General features: G+C 30.7%; 1 protein-coding gene and 1 long non-coding RNA gene across 2 annotated transcripts; one reads left to right on the forward strand and one right to left on the reverse strand.

Moving 5' to 3' along the window:
* The first annotated feature begins 4,896 nt into the window (after positions 1-4,896).
* LOC140828343 (uncharacterized) lies at positions 4,897-6,061 on the forward strand. Its single transcript, XR_012117160.1, has 3 exons — positions 4,897-5,340; positions 5,475-5,599; positions 5,704-6,061. It is a non-coding gene; the product is annotated as an uncharacterized lncRNA (long non-coding RNA).
* A 113-nt stretch (positions 6,062-6,174) lies between these two features.
* On the reverse strand, positions 6,175-8,888 carry LOC140828332 (probable polyamine transporter At3g19553). The gene is made up of 2 exons (XM_073191326.1): positions 7,741-8,888; positions 6,175-6,843 (listed from the first exon to the last, which is right to left on the reverse strand). The coding sequence occupies exons 1-2, from the start codon at positions 8,715-8,717 to the stop codon at positions 6,351-6,353; spliced, it is 1,470 nt and encodes a 489-aa protein (XP_073047427.1). The 5' UTR covers positions 8,718-8,888; the 3' UTR covers positions 6,175-6,350.
* Positions 8,889-15,252: the final 6,364 nt, after the last annotated feature.

A 15,252-nucleotide genomic window follows, 5' to 3' on the forward strand; every position in this document is an offset into this window, starting at 1 on the left:
CTATCAATCACCATATGTAGGAAATTAATCTAGGAGGGATTTTCGAAAATCTCTAGCAATGATCATGCCTCAATTCTTTTAATTTGTATGATACTCCAATCATGCAAATATTCTTTCCAATTTTCGAAAATTAGCATGCCATAATGTATGTATCATTGACTTGGTAAAAGGTTTCCAACAATTAATTCTCCAAGGTGCACATCTTATTATTTATTTATTTTACACAAAAATATCACATCCTACAAATCTTTAAAAAAATTCGGTTCTTACACTATTGGTTTTTATACTGTGACATGCCTTGTCTATGTATGATGTTTTTATCTTAACATGCCTCGTTCGAGCTCGGCGGATAGAATGGTGGTGAGCAGGGCAGTTGATAGAATAAAAATTATTCAGATTCTATACTTAGTTTTACTAGAACTAGTATTTCACCCGTGCGATGCACGGAGTGTTGTTTTATATAATTAATGATTTAAATTAGTAAGTATTAATGTTTGAATAATTATTTAAAATAATTGATATAATATAATGAATATATTTAAATTTTAAATATTATTAGAAAAAGTTATCATATCAAAATATTTATGTCATTTGAGATAACACTCAAATGATGATAACAATAGTATGTCATTAAATTAACTTATTTATTTTGTTTAAGTAAAACTGTTATTCCTAAAAAAAACACAAAATATTTAAAAAATCATATATTATTTTTTTATCAAAATTTTAATTAATAAATAATATTTTTTAAAAATTCAAATTTTTCGTCACTTATTTAGAGGAATAAATTTTGATTAAAAATTTATTTATTTTTTTGAAAATGTTAGAAATATTTATATTAAATTTTTATTAAGATACATATATTAAAGTTCTATTAAGATATATAATAATAATAGCATTTTATAGACAGTTAATATACCAAATATCAAATTTTATATTTTATTTAATATGATATAGAGTAGTAAAAATTAAATATATAAAAATAACACACAACTTAAAAACATAATTGGAATTAAATATAATGATATAATCAATACAGATACTTAAATGTAGTTTATCTTTTCAAAGAATATCAAATTTAAATTTAAAAAAAAAAATTAAAAAAATTCCACATTTAATTACATATTTATTTACCATTTGTAGGTGAATATATTAATAAATATCAATTTTATTCTTTTATAGCATATTTATTTCCTATTTGTTTCAATATATATATATATATATATATATATATATATATATATATATATATATATATATATATATATATGACATTATTTGAGAATATTTTTCTATATATATATATATATATGACATTATTTGAGAATATTTTTCACTTTTTTCATGATGGGACGCTTGCTTATTTCATATATGTGTGAACCTCATAAAATAAAGAAAATATAAATAATACCCCTATATCAAAAAAATAAAATATATGGAAAAAAATAATAGCCTCTTAATAATGGAAAATATATTGTAAACTGAAATCTTTGTTGTTTTCATATGCATGTAGATCATCTCAACGAATTAATCAGAGTTTAAGCGCCAAATGTATTTTGAATGATTTATCTCATGAGCGATATTGAATCGTTGCACCTATTTTTTTTTTATTCTAATTGAAAATTGATTGTCTAAATATGATGCAGAAATCTGTCTAAATTATTTATACAGTTTATAATAACAACTAAATATATCATAGTAATGCAAAATCATATCCTAAATTAAATGAATTGATATAATCAATGCAAAAATATTAAAATTATTTTATGTTTTCAATGAAGTTCAGTTTCAATTAATTCATAAATTAAATTAAAATCGATATGAAAATATATAAATATATTTAATTAGTTTATTTAGTTTATATATATATATAGTTTATTTAGTTTATATATATATATAAATTAAATAAACTTATTAAATATTGTTTTTCTTTTTTAGTAAGTAATTTGGGCAGAAAATTACTTAAAATAGAAAAATATAATTTTGAATGATTTATTTTATGAGTGATATTGAACATTGCAATCATTTGTATTTTAAATTTATTTATAAAGTTTTTAAGTAAATTGATTGATATAATCAATGCAAAAATTTTAATATAGTTTACGTTTTCAATAGAATTAAGTTTCAATTTGAGTTAAAAAATAAAAAACATATAATATATATATAAATTACATTTGAATTAATATAAAAAGTAATTAAATTCAAAATTGATAAATTACATTTAAATTGATATAAAAATAATAAAATTCAAATTTGAATTAATAAAAGAATTGATATAATCAATGCAAACAATAATTAAAGTTATCATTAATTATTGCAGTACATCTATTTCGAGATTCATTATATTTATAACTTTCTATTTTTAGAAATGACATTTTGGCGAGAAATTACTATTTTTGGAGTGATACTAAATCGTTGCACCTATTTTTTTATTTTAATTGAAAATTGATTGTTTAAATATGATGCAGAAATCTGTCTAAATTATTTATACAGTTTATAATAACAACTAAATATATCATAGTAATGCAAAATCATATCCTAAATTAAATGAATTGATATAATCAATGCAAAAATATTAAAATTATTTTATGTTTTCAATGAAGTTCAGTTTCAATTAATTCATAAATTAAATTAAAATCGATATGAAAATATATAAATATATTTAATTAGTTTATTTAGTTTATATATATATATAGTTTATTTAGTTTATATATATATATATAAATTAAATAAACTTATTAAATATTGTTTTTCTTTTTTAGTAAGTAATTTGGGCAGGAAATTACTTAAAATAGAAAAATATAATTTTGAATGATTTATTTTATGAGTGATATTGAACATTGCAATCATTTGTATTTTAAATTTATTTATAAAGTTTTTAAGTAAATTGATTGATATAATCAATGCAAAAATTTTAATATAGTTTACGTTTTCAATAGAATTAAGTTTCAATTTGAGTTAAAAAATAAAAAACATATAATATATATATAAATTACATTTGAATTAATATAAAAAGTAATTAAATTCAAAATTGATAAATTACATTTAAATTGATATAAAAATAATAAAATTCAAATTTGAATTAATAAAAGAATTGATATAATCAATGCAAACAATAATTAAAGTTATCATTAATTATTGCAGTACATCTATTTCGAGATTCATTATATTTATAACTTTCTATTTTTAGAAATGACATTTTGGCGAGAAATTACTATTTTTGGAGTGATACTAAATCGTTGCACCTATTTTTTTATTTTAATTGAAAATTGATTGTTTAAATATGATGCAGAAATCTGTCTAAATTATTTATACAGTTTATAATAACAACTAAATATATCATAGTAATGCAAAATCATATCCTAAATTAAATGAATTGATATAATCAATGCAAAAATATTAAAATTATTTTATGTTTTCAATGGAGTTCAGTTTCAATTAGGGATGGCAATGAGTAGGTATGGGTCGGATTTCATACATCCATCCCCATACCCATTTATTAAATTCATCCCCATACCCATCCCCATACCACCGGGTATTGAATTTCATCCTCATCCTCATACCCATCGGATTATCGGATACTCATACCCTACCCAAATACCCTATTATCATATACAATTGAATTTTTCAAATTTAAATTGTTTCAATGAAGTTATGAATATTTAAAAAATTATTTAAATGAATAATATGAAAAATTATTAATGATAAAAATTCGCAAAATAAGCTTTATAGAAAAAATAACAAAATATTAAAAATAGTTTATATTAGTTGAATAAAATTACGCAATTGAACAAAAATAAAATATTTTTCAATTTTTGAATTCAAATATGGAATAAACTTACCAATGGAGAAAATGAAAAATTGAATGAAAAATAAAAGAGTAGTAAAACCTTGAAACATAAAAGTGAAAGCGAAAGGGAAGAGAAAAGAAAAAGTATCGATTTACTTGAATTTGAGAAGATTAATCTTTAATATAAATAAATATAATTACTATATATATAAATATAAATATATATATATATAATTTAAACGAGTATTCGTGTCGGGTGTGGGTCGGATTATATCAAACCCGCCTCCATACCAAACCTGAAAATCCCCATACCCGATTACCCAATTATTTAATCGGATCTAAAAAAACCTCCATACCCTCTTCTATTCGGGTCGGGTATTGTATCCTCCAACGGATTCGGAGGAAATTGTCATCCCTATTTCAATTAAATAAAGAAAATAAAAAACATATAATTCATAATTAAATTTAAATCGATATGAAAATATATAAATATATTTAATTAGTTTATTTAATTTATATATATATATATATAAATTAAATAAACTAGTATTTCTTTTTTAGTAAGTAATTTGTACAAGAAATTACTTAAAATAGTAAAATGTATTTTTGAATGATTTATTTTATGAGTGATACTGAACATTGCAATCATTTGTATTTTAAATTTTTTATACAGTTTTTAAGTAAATTGGTTGATATAACCAATACAAAATTTTTAATAAAGTTTACGTTTTCAACAGAATTTAGCTTCAATTTGAGTTAAAAAATAAAAAACATATAATATATAAATTACATTTGAATTAATATAAAAAGTAATTAAATTCAAATTGATAAATTACATTTAAATTGATATAAAAATAATAAAATTCAAATTTGAATTAATAAAAGAATTGATATAATCAATGCAAACAATAATTAAAGTTATCATTTATTACAGTACACCTATTTCGAGATTCATTATATTTATAATTTTTCTATTTTTAGAAATGACATTTTGGCGAGAAATTATTATTTTTGGCAAAAACTCTGTTTATATATATATATATATATATATATATATATATATATATATATATATATTGATGTAGTTTTAGCTTTGTGATTGGAAATACTACTTGATTTGAATATTGCTGTAGTTTTATTAGTTCAACCAGATGGGTTGCAGAGATGGCGGATTTTACGGGCTCCGTAGGTGGCCACTCAGTTAACTGAAAAAATTTGAGATTTTATTTATAATTTTTCTAAAAATACAAATGACTTACCAGAAATAATTTACAAATTGACCATGGTTGCAGGAAGGACGAGGCATAGGTCTGGGAAAAAGAAAAAAGAAAGATAGTGACTTTTAGGTGATTTATTGAGAAAGATGCTAACTTTCTCCATGATTTAGAACCAGGCTTGTGATAATCCAATCTGTTGTCAAAGTTTGAGCAGTGAGTAATGCTTATATGTTCAATATGTGTGCTGCATATTTGTGCACCTGTGTATCATAAAGAGCTATCCGTTTTGAGGGGAAGAGTTTTGATCGTCCCGGCATTTATGGACAGTTTTGGGTACGTTGTTAGCAGCTGAAACACGGCCGGAACCATCTTCTTATATAAATGCAATTCCTGTTCTTGTCATGTTTCGGCTCTACATTGGCTTATATATTCAGTTTCTATGGAGTATAAGTCGTCTTTTATCTCAGGTGAAAGTGGCTCCGTGATAGTTGCTAGAGTAAAACGTCATGTGGTTCCGACTATGGTTAATGGCTTTGTGTACTGGCCATTATGCGATTTCATCACCTTCAAATTCATCACTGTTAATTTACAAGTATGAACTCTATACTTGGTCTTTTGTTGCAACAGGTCTTATTCATGAACGATATTTCTTAAATCTTTATTGGATAATGATTATCATGTTTTTCAATTTTGCAGCCAGTTGTGTTAGCAACTCATTTTCATACCTACGGACGATTTATTTGACTTATGTGGCAAGCTAAGCAAAAGTTGATACCAGTTGAGGTTTCTTGGCCATCAACTGTATCTCCCTTGCTCATGGTTTTCAGAAGCAAGATGGTACTAATCTTCGAAGAAAATGATCTATTTCTCGTAGCAAAACCAGAATCAAGAGGGCGCGATATTCTTTGCTGCTGAAACCTAGTTGTTAATTCAGTTATTTCAGAGTGGTGGAGATTCTGCAGTTGCTCTTTCTAGTCTTGACTGGCAGTGACCGTTCTCTTTTCTATGTAATTAGTTACTTTCGTGGTACTTTTTACTCGTTTTCCTTGTATCAATGAACCAGAGTTAGTATAGAAATACTTCACTTTTCAGACTTGCAATACAAGTTGTCGATTACTTCGATGATGCTAGGACTAAAATGTTGTGCTTAATCATAACAGCAAAGGAAAAAAGAAAGATCAACTGGTTGACATCAGAGACATGTAGTTTCCCTTCTGTAACTTCGTACAATACAGAGTCGACCAAAAACCACTGTACATTTAATATATGGCATCATAAAGTTCTATCATTTCCCTTCTACACCAATTTTGTAGCTTTGTCGGGTGAAATATCAAATTCCTGGTTTATCTTGAAATACTTGAATCGGATAGAAATCTCAGAGAGGCTTCATCAGTATTTACATCATGTTCTTCCAGCACGATTGGACTACATTCTTGATCATTACCAGAAGATTTCGGCTTATAATCCATGTTAAATTTGAACCACTTTTGTTGCTTTGAATAAACTAAAGCGGGGTACAAGAAGAATCCAAGCACAACTATGCAACTGCTCACTAAATACGTCCTCAGAGAAGCCAAAGACATTACGAGAACAAGTAACAACACCGGAGGGAAACAGAGCATCGTTGCGCCATATGTATTGAAGGGAACTTTATATGGCCTGTGTAGATCAGGTCTTTTGATTCTTAGTTTGATGAAAGCTGCAAACTCAAATAGCATTCCTATAGCATATAGGAAGTTGAGGAATTCCAAGATTTCTTGGAAACTCATCCACGACAAGACGATCACGCCAGCTGCAGAACACAGAATGCTGAACGTTGGTGTTCCATATTTTGATCTGCAAAGTTGCAAGTTGTCACAGAGAAGCTACAAAATAGAAATCTTAATCTTCGATTAATGTAAGGCAGCCACGAGATTACCAGGTAAACTTGGGAAAGACCGAAAGAGGACCAAAAACGGAAGGATATCTTAATTAAAGAAATGCCATCTTAATTAAGGAAATGACAAGTTTGGCAATAATTCTTACCTATTAAGATCTAGAATGCATAATTCGAAAAAATCCAGGTGAAGAAAAAAACTCTGATCCATGCCCTCAAGGAGTGATCAGCAGCAATATAATCATTTCATAGCTGATTGATTTTGTTATAGATAGGAAAGGGTAGACAACAAAACAATCTTTTACTATAAACATTGTCCTAATAATCCGAATGTAGATGACAATATCCAAGTTAATTGAATGAATCTGGGAGGAGCAAGAGGAAATGGTAGACAACCAAATAACCTTCTTTTACAAACATTATCCCAAGTATCTGAATCTATATCTAACAAAATCCCAGTCAAGTGAATGAATATACGATGAGAAAGAAACGAAGCGCACATGCACCTGAACTAAATTCAAAAATTAGAATAGGAGCATCTCAAGCTAATGTGTTACTATAGAATTTGTCGAGAAGTCTGCGCGGCACTATTCTTTTTCATCCACCGTGGCACACAAAACAAACTCAAAACTTCTTTTAAAGTCTGTCACGATCAAAACTTCTTTTAAAGTCTGTCACGACATGAGTTAGTTTGAGCGGAATGAGATAGTGCAATAGTGGTCTCTCTTTGAGAAGCCAACATTAGACTTGATTAGGTGGCACCGGCACTCAAATACCAAAAAAGCAACCAAATAGAACTGAAAGGACCTTGGAAGCAAGTGATTTAATAGTTATCCATTCCAAGAAAAACGACTAACCTTGAAGAAAATATAGAAGGGAGCATCCCGATCTCGCTCATCCCCAAAAGTTGATACGCATCACTGCTCATTTCCGCTTCGAACAAGCCCATGTTTGACAATGCTGAAGCCGCTTGGATCCACCACTTCAACCAAGATCCACCAATCAACATTCCAATTTGAGCAAAATAACCATCAGTCCACTCACTCGAATCAGTTTCCACCGCACCCGTACCCGTGAGAAGAGGAACTAAATAAGAACACACCACCAAAACCACCGCACCCATTAGAGCTCTCGGAAAAGTCCTACTCGGATTCTCAATCTCGCCAGCCAACGTACTTGCGTTGTCCCAATAGTTCAGATTCCAAAACAAGCTATTAAAATACCCTCTCCATTCTATCTTCCTAGAATCGACTTGGAGCCATCGACCAGGCCTAATTCGAGGAATCGAGAGAATGCCCATAACAACAAAAGGAAAAAGGGAAAAACCGGCTAGCAAAACAGCAGAGAATCCCACAATATGCAAACCTCTATAATTCAAATATGTCAAAGCAACAGTAATTAACAATAAAGCTGGAATCCTAGCTAGAATGTTATCAAAAATGGGAATTGAATGCTTCAAGTAATCAAGAAACAAAACCGGGTAAAGGGCATTGTCCATAACCCCACTAAACCATTTCCAGAACCCTTCTTGAAAACCCCAAAAAGGGCCAAAAGCAGATGAAATCCAGATCACGTACCCGCCATTTTCGGGGAAAGTTGTAGCAAGTTCAGCTGTGACAAGAGCTTCAGGCACGCTCCAGAACAGAGGGAAAATCAAGAAACCTAGCAAAGACAAAAGAGGGCCACCTCCTGCCTTGACTGAATCTTCCACACCAAATGGACCTCCAGAAACCTCGTAGAAAATCAAAGCAATCAGTGGTAAAATTGTGAGCTTTGGATTACCCTTTGCAGTTACTGTGTTCTTGAAATCATTATCCACTCGCTCGTCAGCCATTGACACAAGTGAGGAAAGCAGATCGAGATAACTAGTTTGGATCACAGTATTCAGCGTTTAATCCATGAAAAAAATTCAACAAAAGAGGCCCCTTTCCCAGGATCCCAGCCGGGATTTTGCGTTAATCAGTTGCTATACACGTTGGAAATTCTTTACTAATTTGATATTAATTTAATAATTAAACCTCAAGTAGTTCAAAAAAATATCTTCCAAAAGCATGGTCCTCACGTTGTTGTCCAAAGGAAGAATCATCCATAATGTTTTGTCCAATCAAATCATTTCTCCTGAATGAAAATTGATGTGTGAGATAAACCAAAAGATTTGGTAATAATTTTGAATATAGAAAATTCATATTTTTAATATGAAAAAATTTATATATTTTTAATTAATTTATTTATTAGTTGAATCATATCAATATTTTTTCACAAAATAAACTCGTAAAACTATTTTATTAAAAAAATTTGTTTTAAATTTTAATATGATTTCGAGTTATATAAATTTTAGGAACAAATCCTGCTGTAAAAATCACTTAGCAGAGGGTGATATTTTACTCCCACGACACAATCAAATTTTATCTAAAAAAAAGAATTTTTATTATATAATTCTTTCTTTTAAAAAACTATTTTATTTTTTTTTTGTCAATTTTTCTTGTATTATTTTTTTCTTGTTCGACAAGTTCAACCATTTCTTAAATTTTTTTTACTTTTTTTTAAAAAAAAATTAACTTATTTCTTATATCCCTAAAAAAAATTTCTTGTATTTAAAAATTAAAATTTTATTTTTGGATACCAATATTCGATTAATTGGATTTTGTTGTAACCAAAAAAAATATATTAATTTTTAGATACAAGAAAAGTTCAAAATCAAATTAATCACATATTTGTGGCGAAAAATAAAATTTTAACTTTTAAATATAAGAAATATTTTTTTATTTTTTTAAGAATATAAAAATTAATCCATTTTTTTTTTAAAAAAAGTTTAAACATAAATATAGTCAAAATATCAAATAATATATATATGTATTTAAAAAAATGAAAATAAACTCATATATTATTAAAATAATATTTTTAAACAAGTTCAAAATCTAATTAATCAGAATATGAAATATATATTATACGGTACTACTTGAGATGTCGATAACATAAATGAAGAATGTTCAATACAATTAAAAAATATTTAGATAAAGAAAAATAAGAACAGATAATATAGTATGATCATATGAGTAGCGCCGGAGTTTTTATGAGGTCAAAAAGGTCACTGACTCAGGGTTTGATCTTTGAGAGGGTCCAACATATATAATTTGAGTCGAAGACTTGCTGAATAATTTTTTTTGACCTAATATTAAATAAAAAGAAGAGTAATTTGAATATTTTTTGTTTATAATTGATCAAACTTGATCTTTTCTTCGAGTTCGGTTTGAACAATTTAAACAATATCAAGAGACTTTGAGGCATTTATTGAGTTTGGAGAAGTTAACGTGTTAGTCTATAACTAGCTTGATAAAGTATTTTATAGAACTTCAACAAATTTTTAAGATGCTACAGTGTTTGATAAAACTGAATGATTTATTCTCAAATATTTATATTGCATATAAAATTTTGTTAACTTTCCTAGTGACAGTTGCACAATCAGAAAAAAGCTTATCGAAGATGAAGTTAATAAACTCTTATCTTCTATCAATAATGTCACAAAATAAACTAAATGAGCTAGCTATGTGTTGATTGACAAAGAAATGATCCGAAAACTAGATTATACAAATTTGATATAAATTATTTCCTCTAAAATAGCTAGATAATTATTATTTATGTATTTATTTCAAATATTTATTGACTTGTTTTTTATGTAATATATTGTTTCTAGTGTATTTATGTATTATTTATTGTATTTATTATTTGCTAAATGAATTTTAGCATTATTCATAACAACAATAGAACTCATTTATAAATTTTCGCTTTAGACCTCATCGAACACAGGTCCGATTTTTTAAAATTTTCGCTTCAGGCCTCATCTAACACAAGTACGGCTCTGTATATGAGTAATATATTTTGGTATCGTTTGGTTCGTAATATGAGACAAATAGTATGAAAATAAGTAATATTTTTTAATAATAAAATATATAAAAATGATAGTTAATATAATATTTGATTTGATTGATTAGTTTGATTAAATTTGAGATAATTTGATATTACTATTTTGTCTTTTTGAAAATACGAATAAAATATTTATAATATTATTAGTTAAGGATAATATTGTAATTTCAGTTCAATGATTTGATTGATGTGAGATAAATGATTGGTAGATGGATAAATAATACAATACAGTAAACATGATATTAGATTGAATAAAAATATGAGTAAATAATATAACGAACCAAACGGTACCTTGATGTCTATAATAGCACGTATATTGCAGTGTATAATAATGTTTGATGTAGATAATAAGTGATCGATTAAATCTATTAAATTAGTGAAATCTATGAACTAAAACTAAATCACATTGAAAACACTAACACAAAATGCCGAGGAAACCCAACTCTCGGTCCACATTAATTGTGTGCAATGAGACTTGTTCATTGTTTTCGACTTTCCAAACTAATGTCATCTAAAGAAAAAGATGATAGCAACAATTTGATGACAAAAAACGACGTGTTAGAATCGGTGAGGTGTTTAGAGGAGGTGAATAAAACCTCACAAATATTTCTTCTTGAATTTGAGTAGCAGTGATCTCAACTAGTGTTAGTAGCTGAAATCATATCTCAATCTTCAAAGTTCAGTAGAAAAATTAAATATCAGTGTGGAATGAGTCCAACAAAACTTCATGAACCAAAGTGAGAATCGGTAAACCTTGAATAGTAAAGCGTTACAGTAAAGTGTACATAAAGTAAATCACACAAGAATTGTGAGGTCCATTTACTCTAATGACAATTAATGATCAAGCAATAATGGTTTGATTTAAAGCTGCAGCGAAAAAAGATTTAAAATACTTTAAAACGGACCTCAGGGCCTTGAAAAATTTCAACATGACCTCCTCGTAAGTAGGATATCTCGAAAACTCAAGCAATAGTTTATATCAAAATATACTCCAACTAGAGTCATTAAAACAAAAACCGAAGTTAAACACTTATAGCAGCACTGGCCAGGACTAAGCATGTGACATCTTGACCCGATTTAATAAAATAACAGCGGAATTTAAAATTTTCTTTCAAATGGAAGGAGGTTTCAAAATACATTTTCATAAAATCATCTACATCAAAAGTAAATACATGATCATTCAAATGATATAACAAAAATACAAAATATCATTCCTATGATCATGTCCAAAATGCCAACAAAATCATCTTCCTTCCAACTTGGTATGCATATGACTCCGGTCTCACAATCAATGTCCCGGTCCATCGCTCTTATCTACATCACACGAAATAACTGAAATGAGTATAAAACTCAGCAAGTGGAACTCTTACATAGCAAAGAACATATCATACTCTGTAAAACATAGCTTTGAAATCATAAAATACCATCAACTCTGAAACATGAATAACATAGCAATAGCATAACAATGAGATGATATTTCTCTTTACTCTGGTTGGATTGATATCAAAAGTAACTCTGTCTCTGGTGCTCGTATCCCATCGATATAAATCGACAACTCTGAGGGATATAAGCCCATGGTCGTTGATCAACTAATTGCATGCAATCTCTGACTATGTATCTATCAATCCAATAAAACATTTAAACTCTCTCTGAGGCATTAAACCAAACACTTTGAATACTCTTTCTCTTGTATTCCCTTTTTGAACAATTGAGACATATAGAAGTCTCTACTATACAACACAATGAATCCATACATACTATGAATCAAATGGAAGGGAATATCATAATAAAACTCTTGAAATACAATACATATACTATCATGTTAGCACAAAGGATGAAATTCCACTTACAACCACTTGGAACCTTGAATCTAAACTCTTGGTATACCACCTACAACAATAATCCATAAATAACACCATTAACAACTCAATAATCAAAAGCCCGAGTCAATTAATCCATAAAACCAACATATTCAACAAACCCATATCATCTCTCCTCCAAAACCAAGAAATAACAACACCAAAAGCTTACCTTAGCTTCCTAGAACCAAGAAGAACTTCGATCTCAACTCAATAATCCAACAATAAGCTTAAATCAAAGAAAGGAAAGGAAGAAATGAGGAACCCTAGCCTTCCCAAGGAGAGAAATCGAGAAATGAGGGAAAAGAAATGAGTAAAGGTAAGCCAACCATCCAATTATATCACTTAAAATCTCGAAACACGACTTTGCTGTGCGCTACTGTAGTATCCCGATGCCTAATTTGAGTTAATTATTGGATTAATTATATTTCGGTGGGATCGGAAGGACCGAACAGGGTTCGGATCGTCCGATCAGGATTCGGATCGTCCGAGACAGGTGGCTGGACCCGTGGAAGACATGCAGGATTCGGATTGTCCGATCAGGGTTCGGATCGTCCGAGACAGGTGGCTGGACCCGTGGAAGACATGCAGGGTTCGGATCGTCCGATCATGGTTCGGAAGGTCGGAAGTGTACCGGATCGGATCTTCCGAAGTGGATCGGATCTTCCGATCGTTGACTATAAATAGAGGCGCGAGGCTTCACTTTTTACTCGCCAATTCCGAGTGTTCCAGAGCGTTTTAGTCGTTTCTGATGGGTTTCTAGTCTTTTCCCGAGGTTCAGGCACTAGCGGGGAGCTACTGGTTTTGTAGCGGAGCTGTGCTCTAGTTGGGAGCTAGCGGTATCAGTGGGCTGACTACGGACGCAGGCTTGAGTCTAGGGCTGATTGCTAGGATCTACTGGTTTGAGGTACGAAAGTACTATCCGAGATATCCTGGTCGAGTATACATTCTTATATGTGTTGCATGATTATTTGCTGCATTGATATATGTTATATGATGCATGCTATTATGTCACGCTTATTGCTGCATGTTACATTTCATCTTGAGCCGTATCTCTTTCGAGATAGTCTTTATTGTTGAGCTGTATCTCTTTCGAGATAAGCTATATCTTGTGGGGCCGCTCAGCCCTGTCTTGTGGACGCATGGACACCGAGAGTACACAGTGGCCGACGGGTCCGGAGGGCTTCAGTGATCCGGGACATTTTAGGTCCACGTCTGATCTTGTAGTGGATGTAGTGACCCAGAGGAGTACCGCGCGGCACTATCCACTTGGCGCCTCTAGACTGAGCATTATTGAGATCTTTTGTGACTCCTGTTTCTTGACTACCCTGGTATCATATCATAGCATGTGCATTTCATATAGGCTTGTATACTCATGCTTTTGTACTGGGCGTTCTTATCGCTCACGTCCTCGGTTTTGTTTATCTTGGACACCCCATTCCCACGGGGCAGGCCTCAGGTTGGATGGCTCAGGAGGAGGATGAGGAGGACGTGGAGTTGCCGGTTGAGTTATTTCTTCAGTACTGCTTTGTTTCGATATGGTTGTACCGCATACTTTCATTTTAGTTTGAGTTGTTCTGGATTTCGATTGGGTTGTATATCTATCTTTTGTTGACCTTTTCCGCCATTATCTCTGATTGTATTAATTAAGTTAATTGCATGTTTAAATCTTGATTAGTAGGTGATTCTGGAACGGGTCACTACATTTATGGTATCAGAGCATGCATATGATTTTGGGATATAGATTCTGTTTTGGGATTTTCGTTGACCATTTTACCATTTTCCCCATTCTATCTTGTAGCGATGGCTGACCACCTTGGTGATGAGAGTAGTCAGGGGAGTGTAGGTCGTTGGGGTGACCAGGACGATCGTAGGCGTCATCGTGAACATCTTCATCGTCGTGATGGCCCTAGGCGTTTTGAGATGCACCGTTTCATTCAGATGGGGCCTAAGCCTTTAGTCGGTGGTGAGACTCCCGATGTTGCTGAGGATTGGTTAGAGCGCATGGAGAGTTGTTTCCGTGCATTCCAGTGCACCGAAGAGCAGCAGATGGAGACCCTTAGTTTTCTTCTCGAGGGCCGTGCGCGCAAGTGGTGGCGATCGACTTCTGCGCCGATAGTCCAGTCTCAGGGTAGGGTGACTTGGGCCGAATTCCGTGCAGCTTTCATGCAGCTATATTTTCCTCCAGCCCTTCGCCAGGCAAAGACGATTGAACTTCTGAATCTTAAGCAGGGTAGTATGTCTGTTGATGCATATCAGCAGAAGTTCTTCGAGTTGTTACCCTTTGCTCCTCATATTAGTGGCAGTTCTGAGGCCAAGTATGACCATTTCCTTCAGGGTCTTAACCAGGAGATCTTTGATCGAGTCACTGTCTGCGATAATCCTACTTCTTATGATGGATTAGTGAACCGGTGTCGCCAGGCAGAGATCAGTCTCCAGCGTGGTAGGTCTATTCTTTCTTCTAGACCTCCGAATACTTTGAGCCCTCGATCTCAGTCTTTCAAGAAGTCAGGTTCTTCTTCTTCTGGATCTGGATCTCGGTCTAGCGGTGTTTTTCGCTTTGGTAAGAAGAAGGTTTCTTGTGTG

This window comes from Primulina eburnea, chromosome 1, assembly GCF_022965805.1.
Source record: "Primulina eburnea isolate SZY01 chromosome 1, ASM2296580v1, whole genome shotgun sequence".
NCBI lineage: Eukaryota > Viridiplantae > Streptophyta > Magnoliopsida > Lamiales > Gesneriaceae > Primulina > Primulina eburnea.

Coding starts and splice junctions, on each gene's coding strand:
- LOC140828332 (XM_073191326.1), bottom strand. CDS start 8,717: ATGGCTGACGAGCGAGTGGATAATGATTTCAAGAACACAGTAACTGCA. Junction 6,844..7,740: donor CCTTCTATATTTTCTTCAAG/GTTAGTCGTTTT, acceptor GCAACTTTGCAG/ATCAAAATATGGAACACCAA.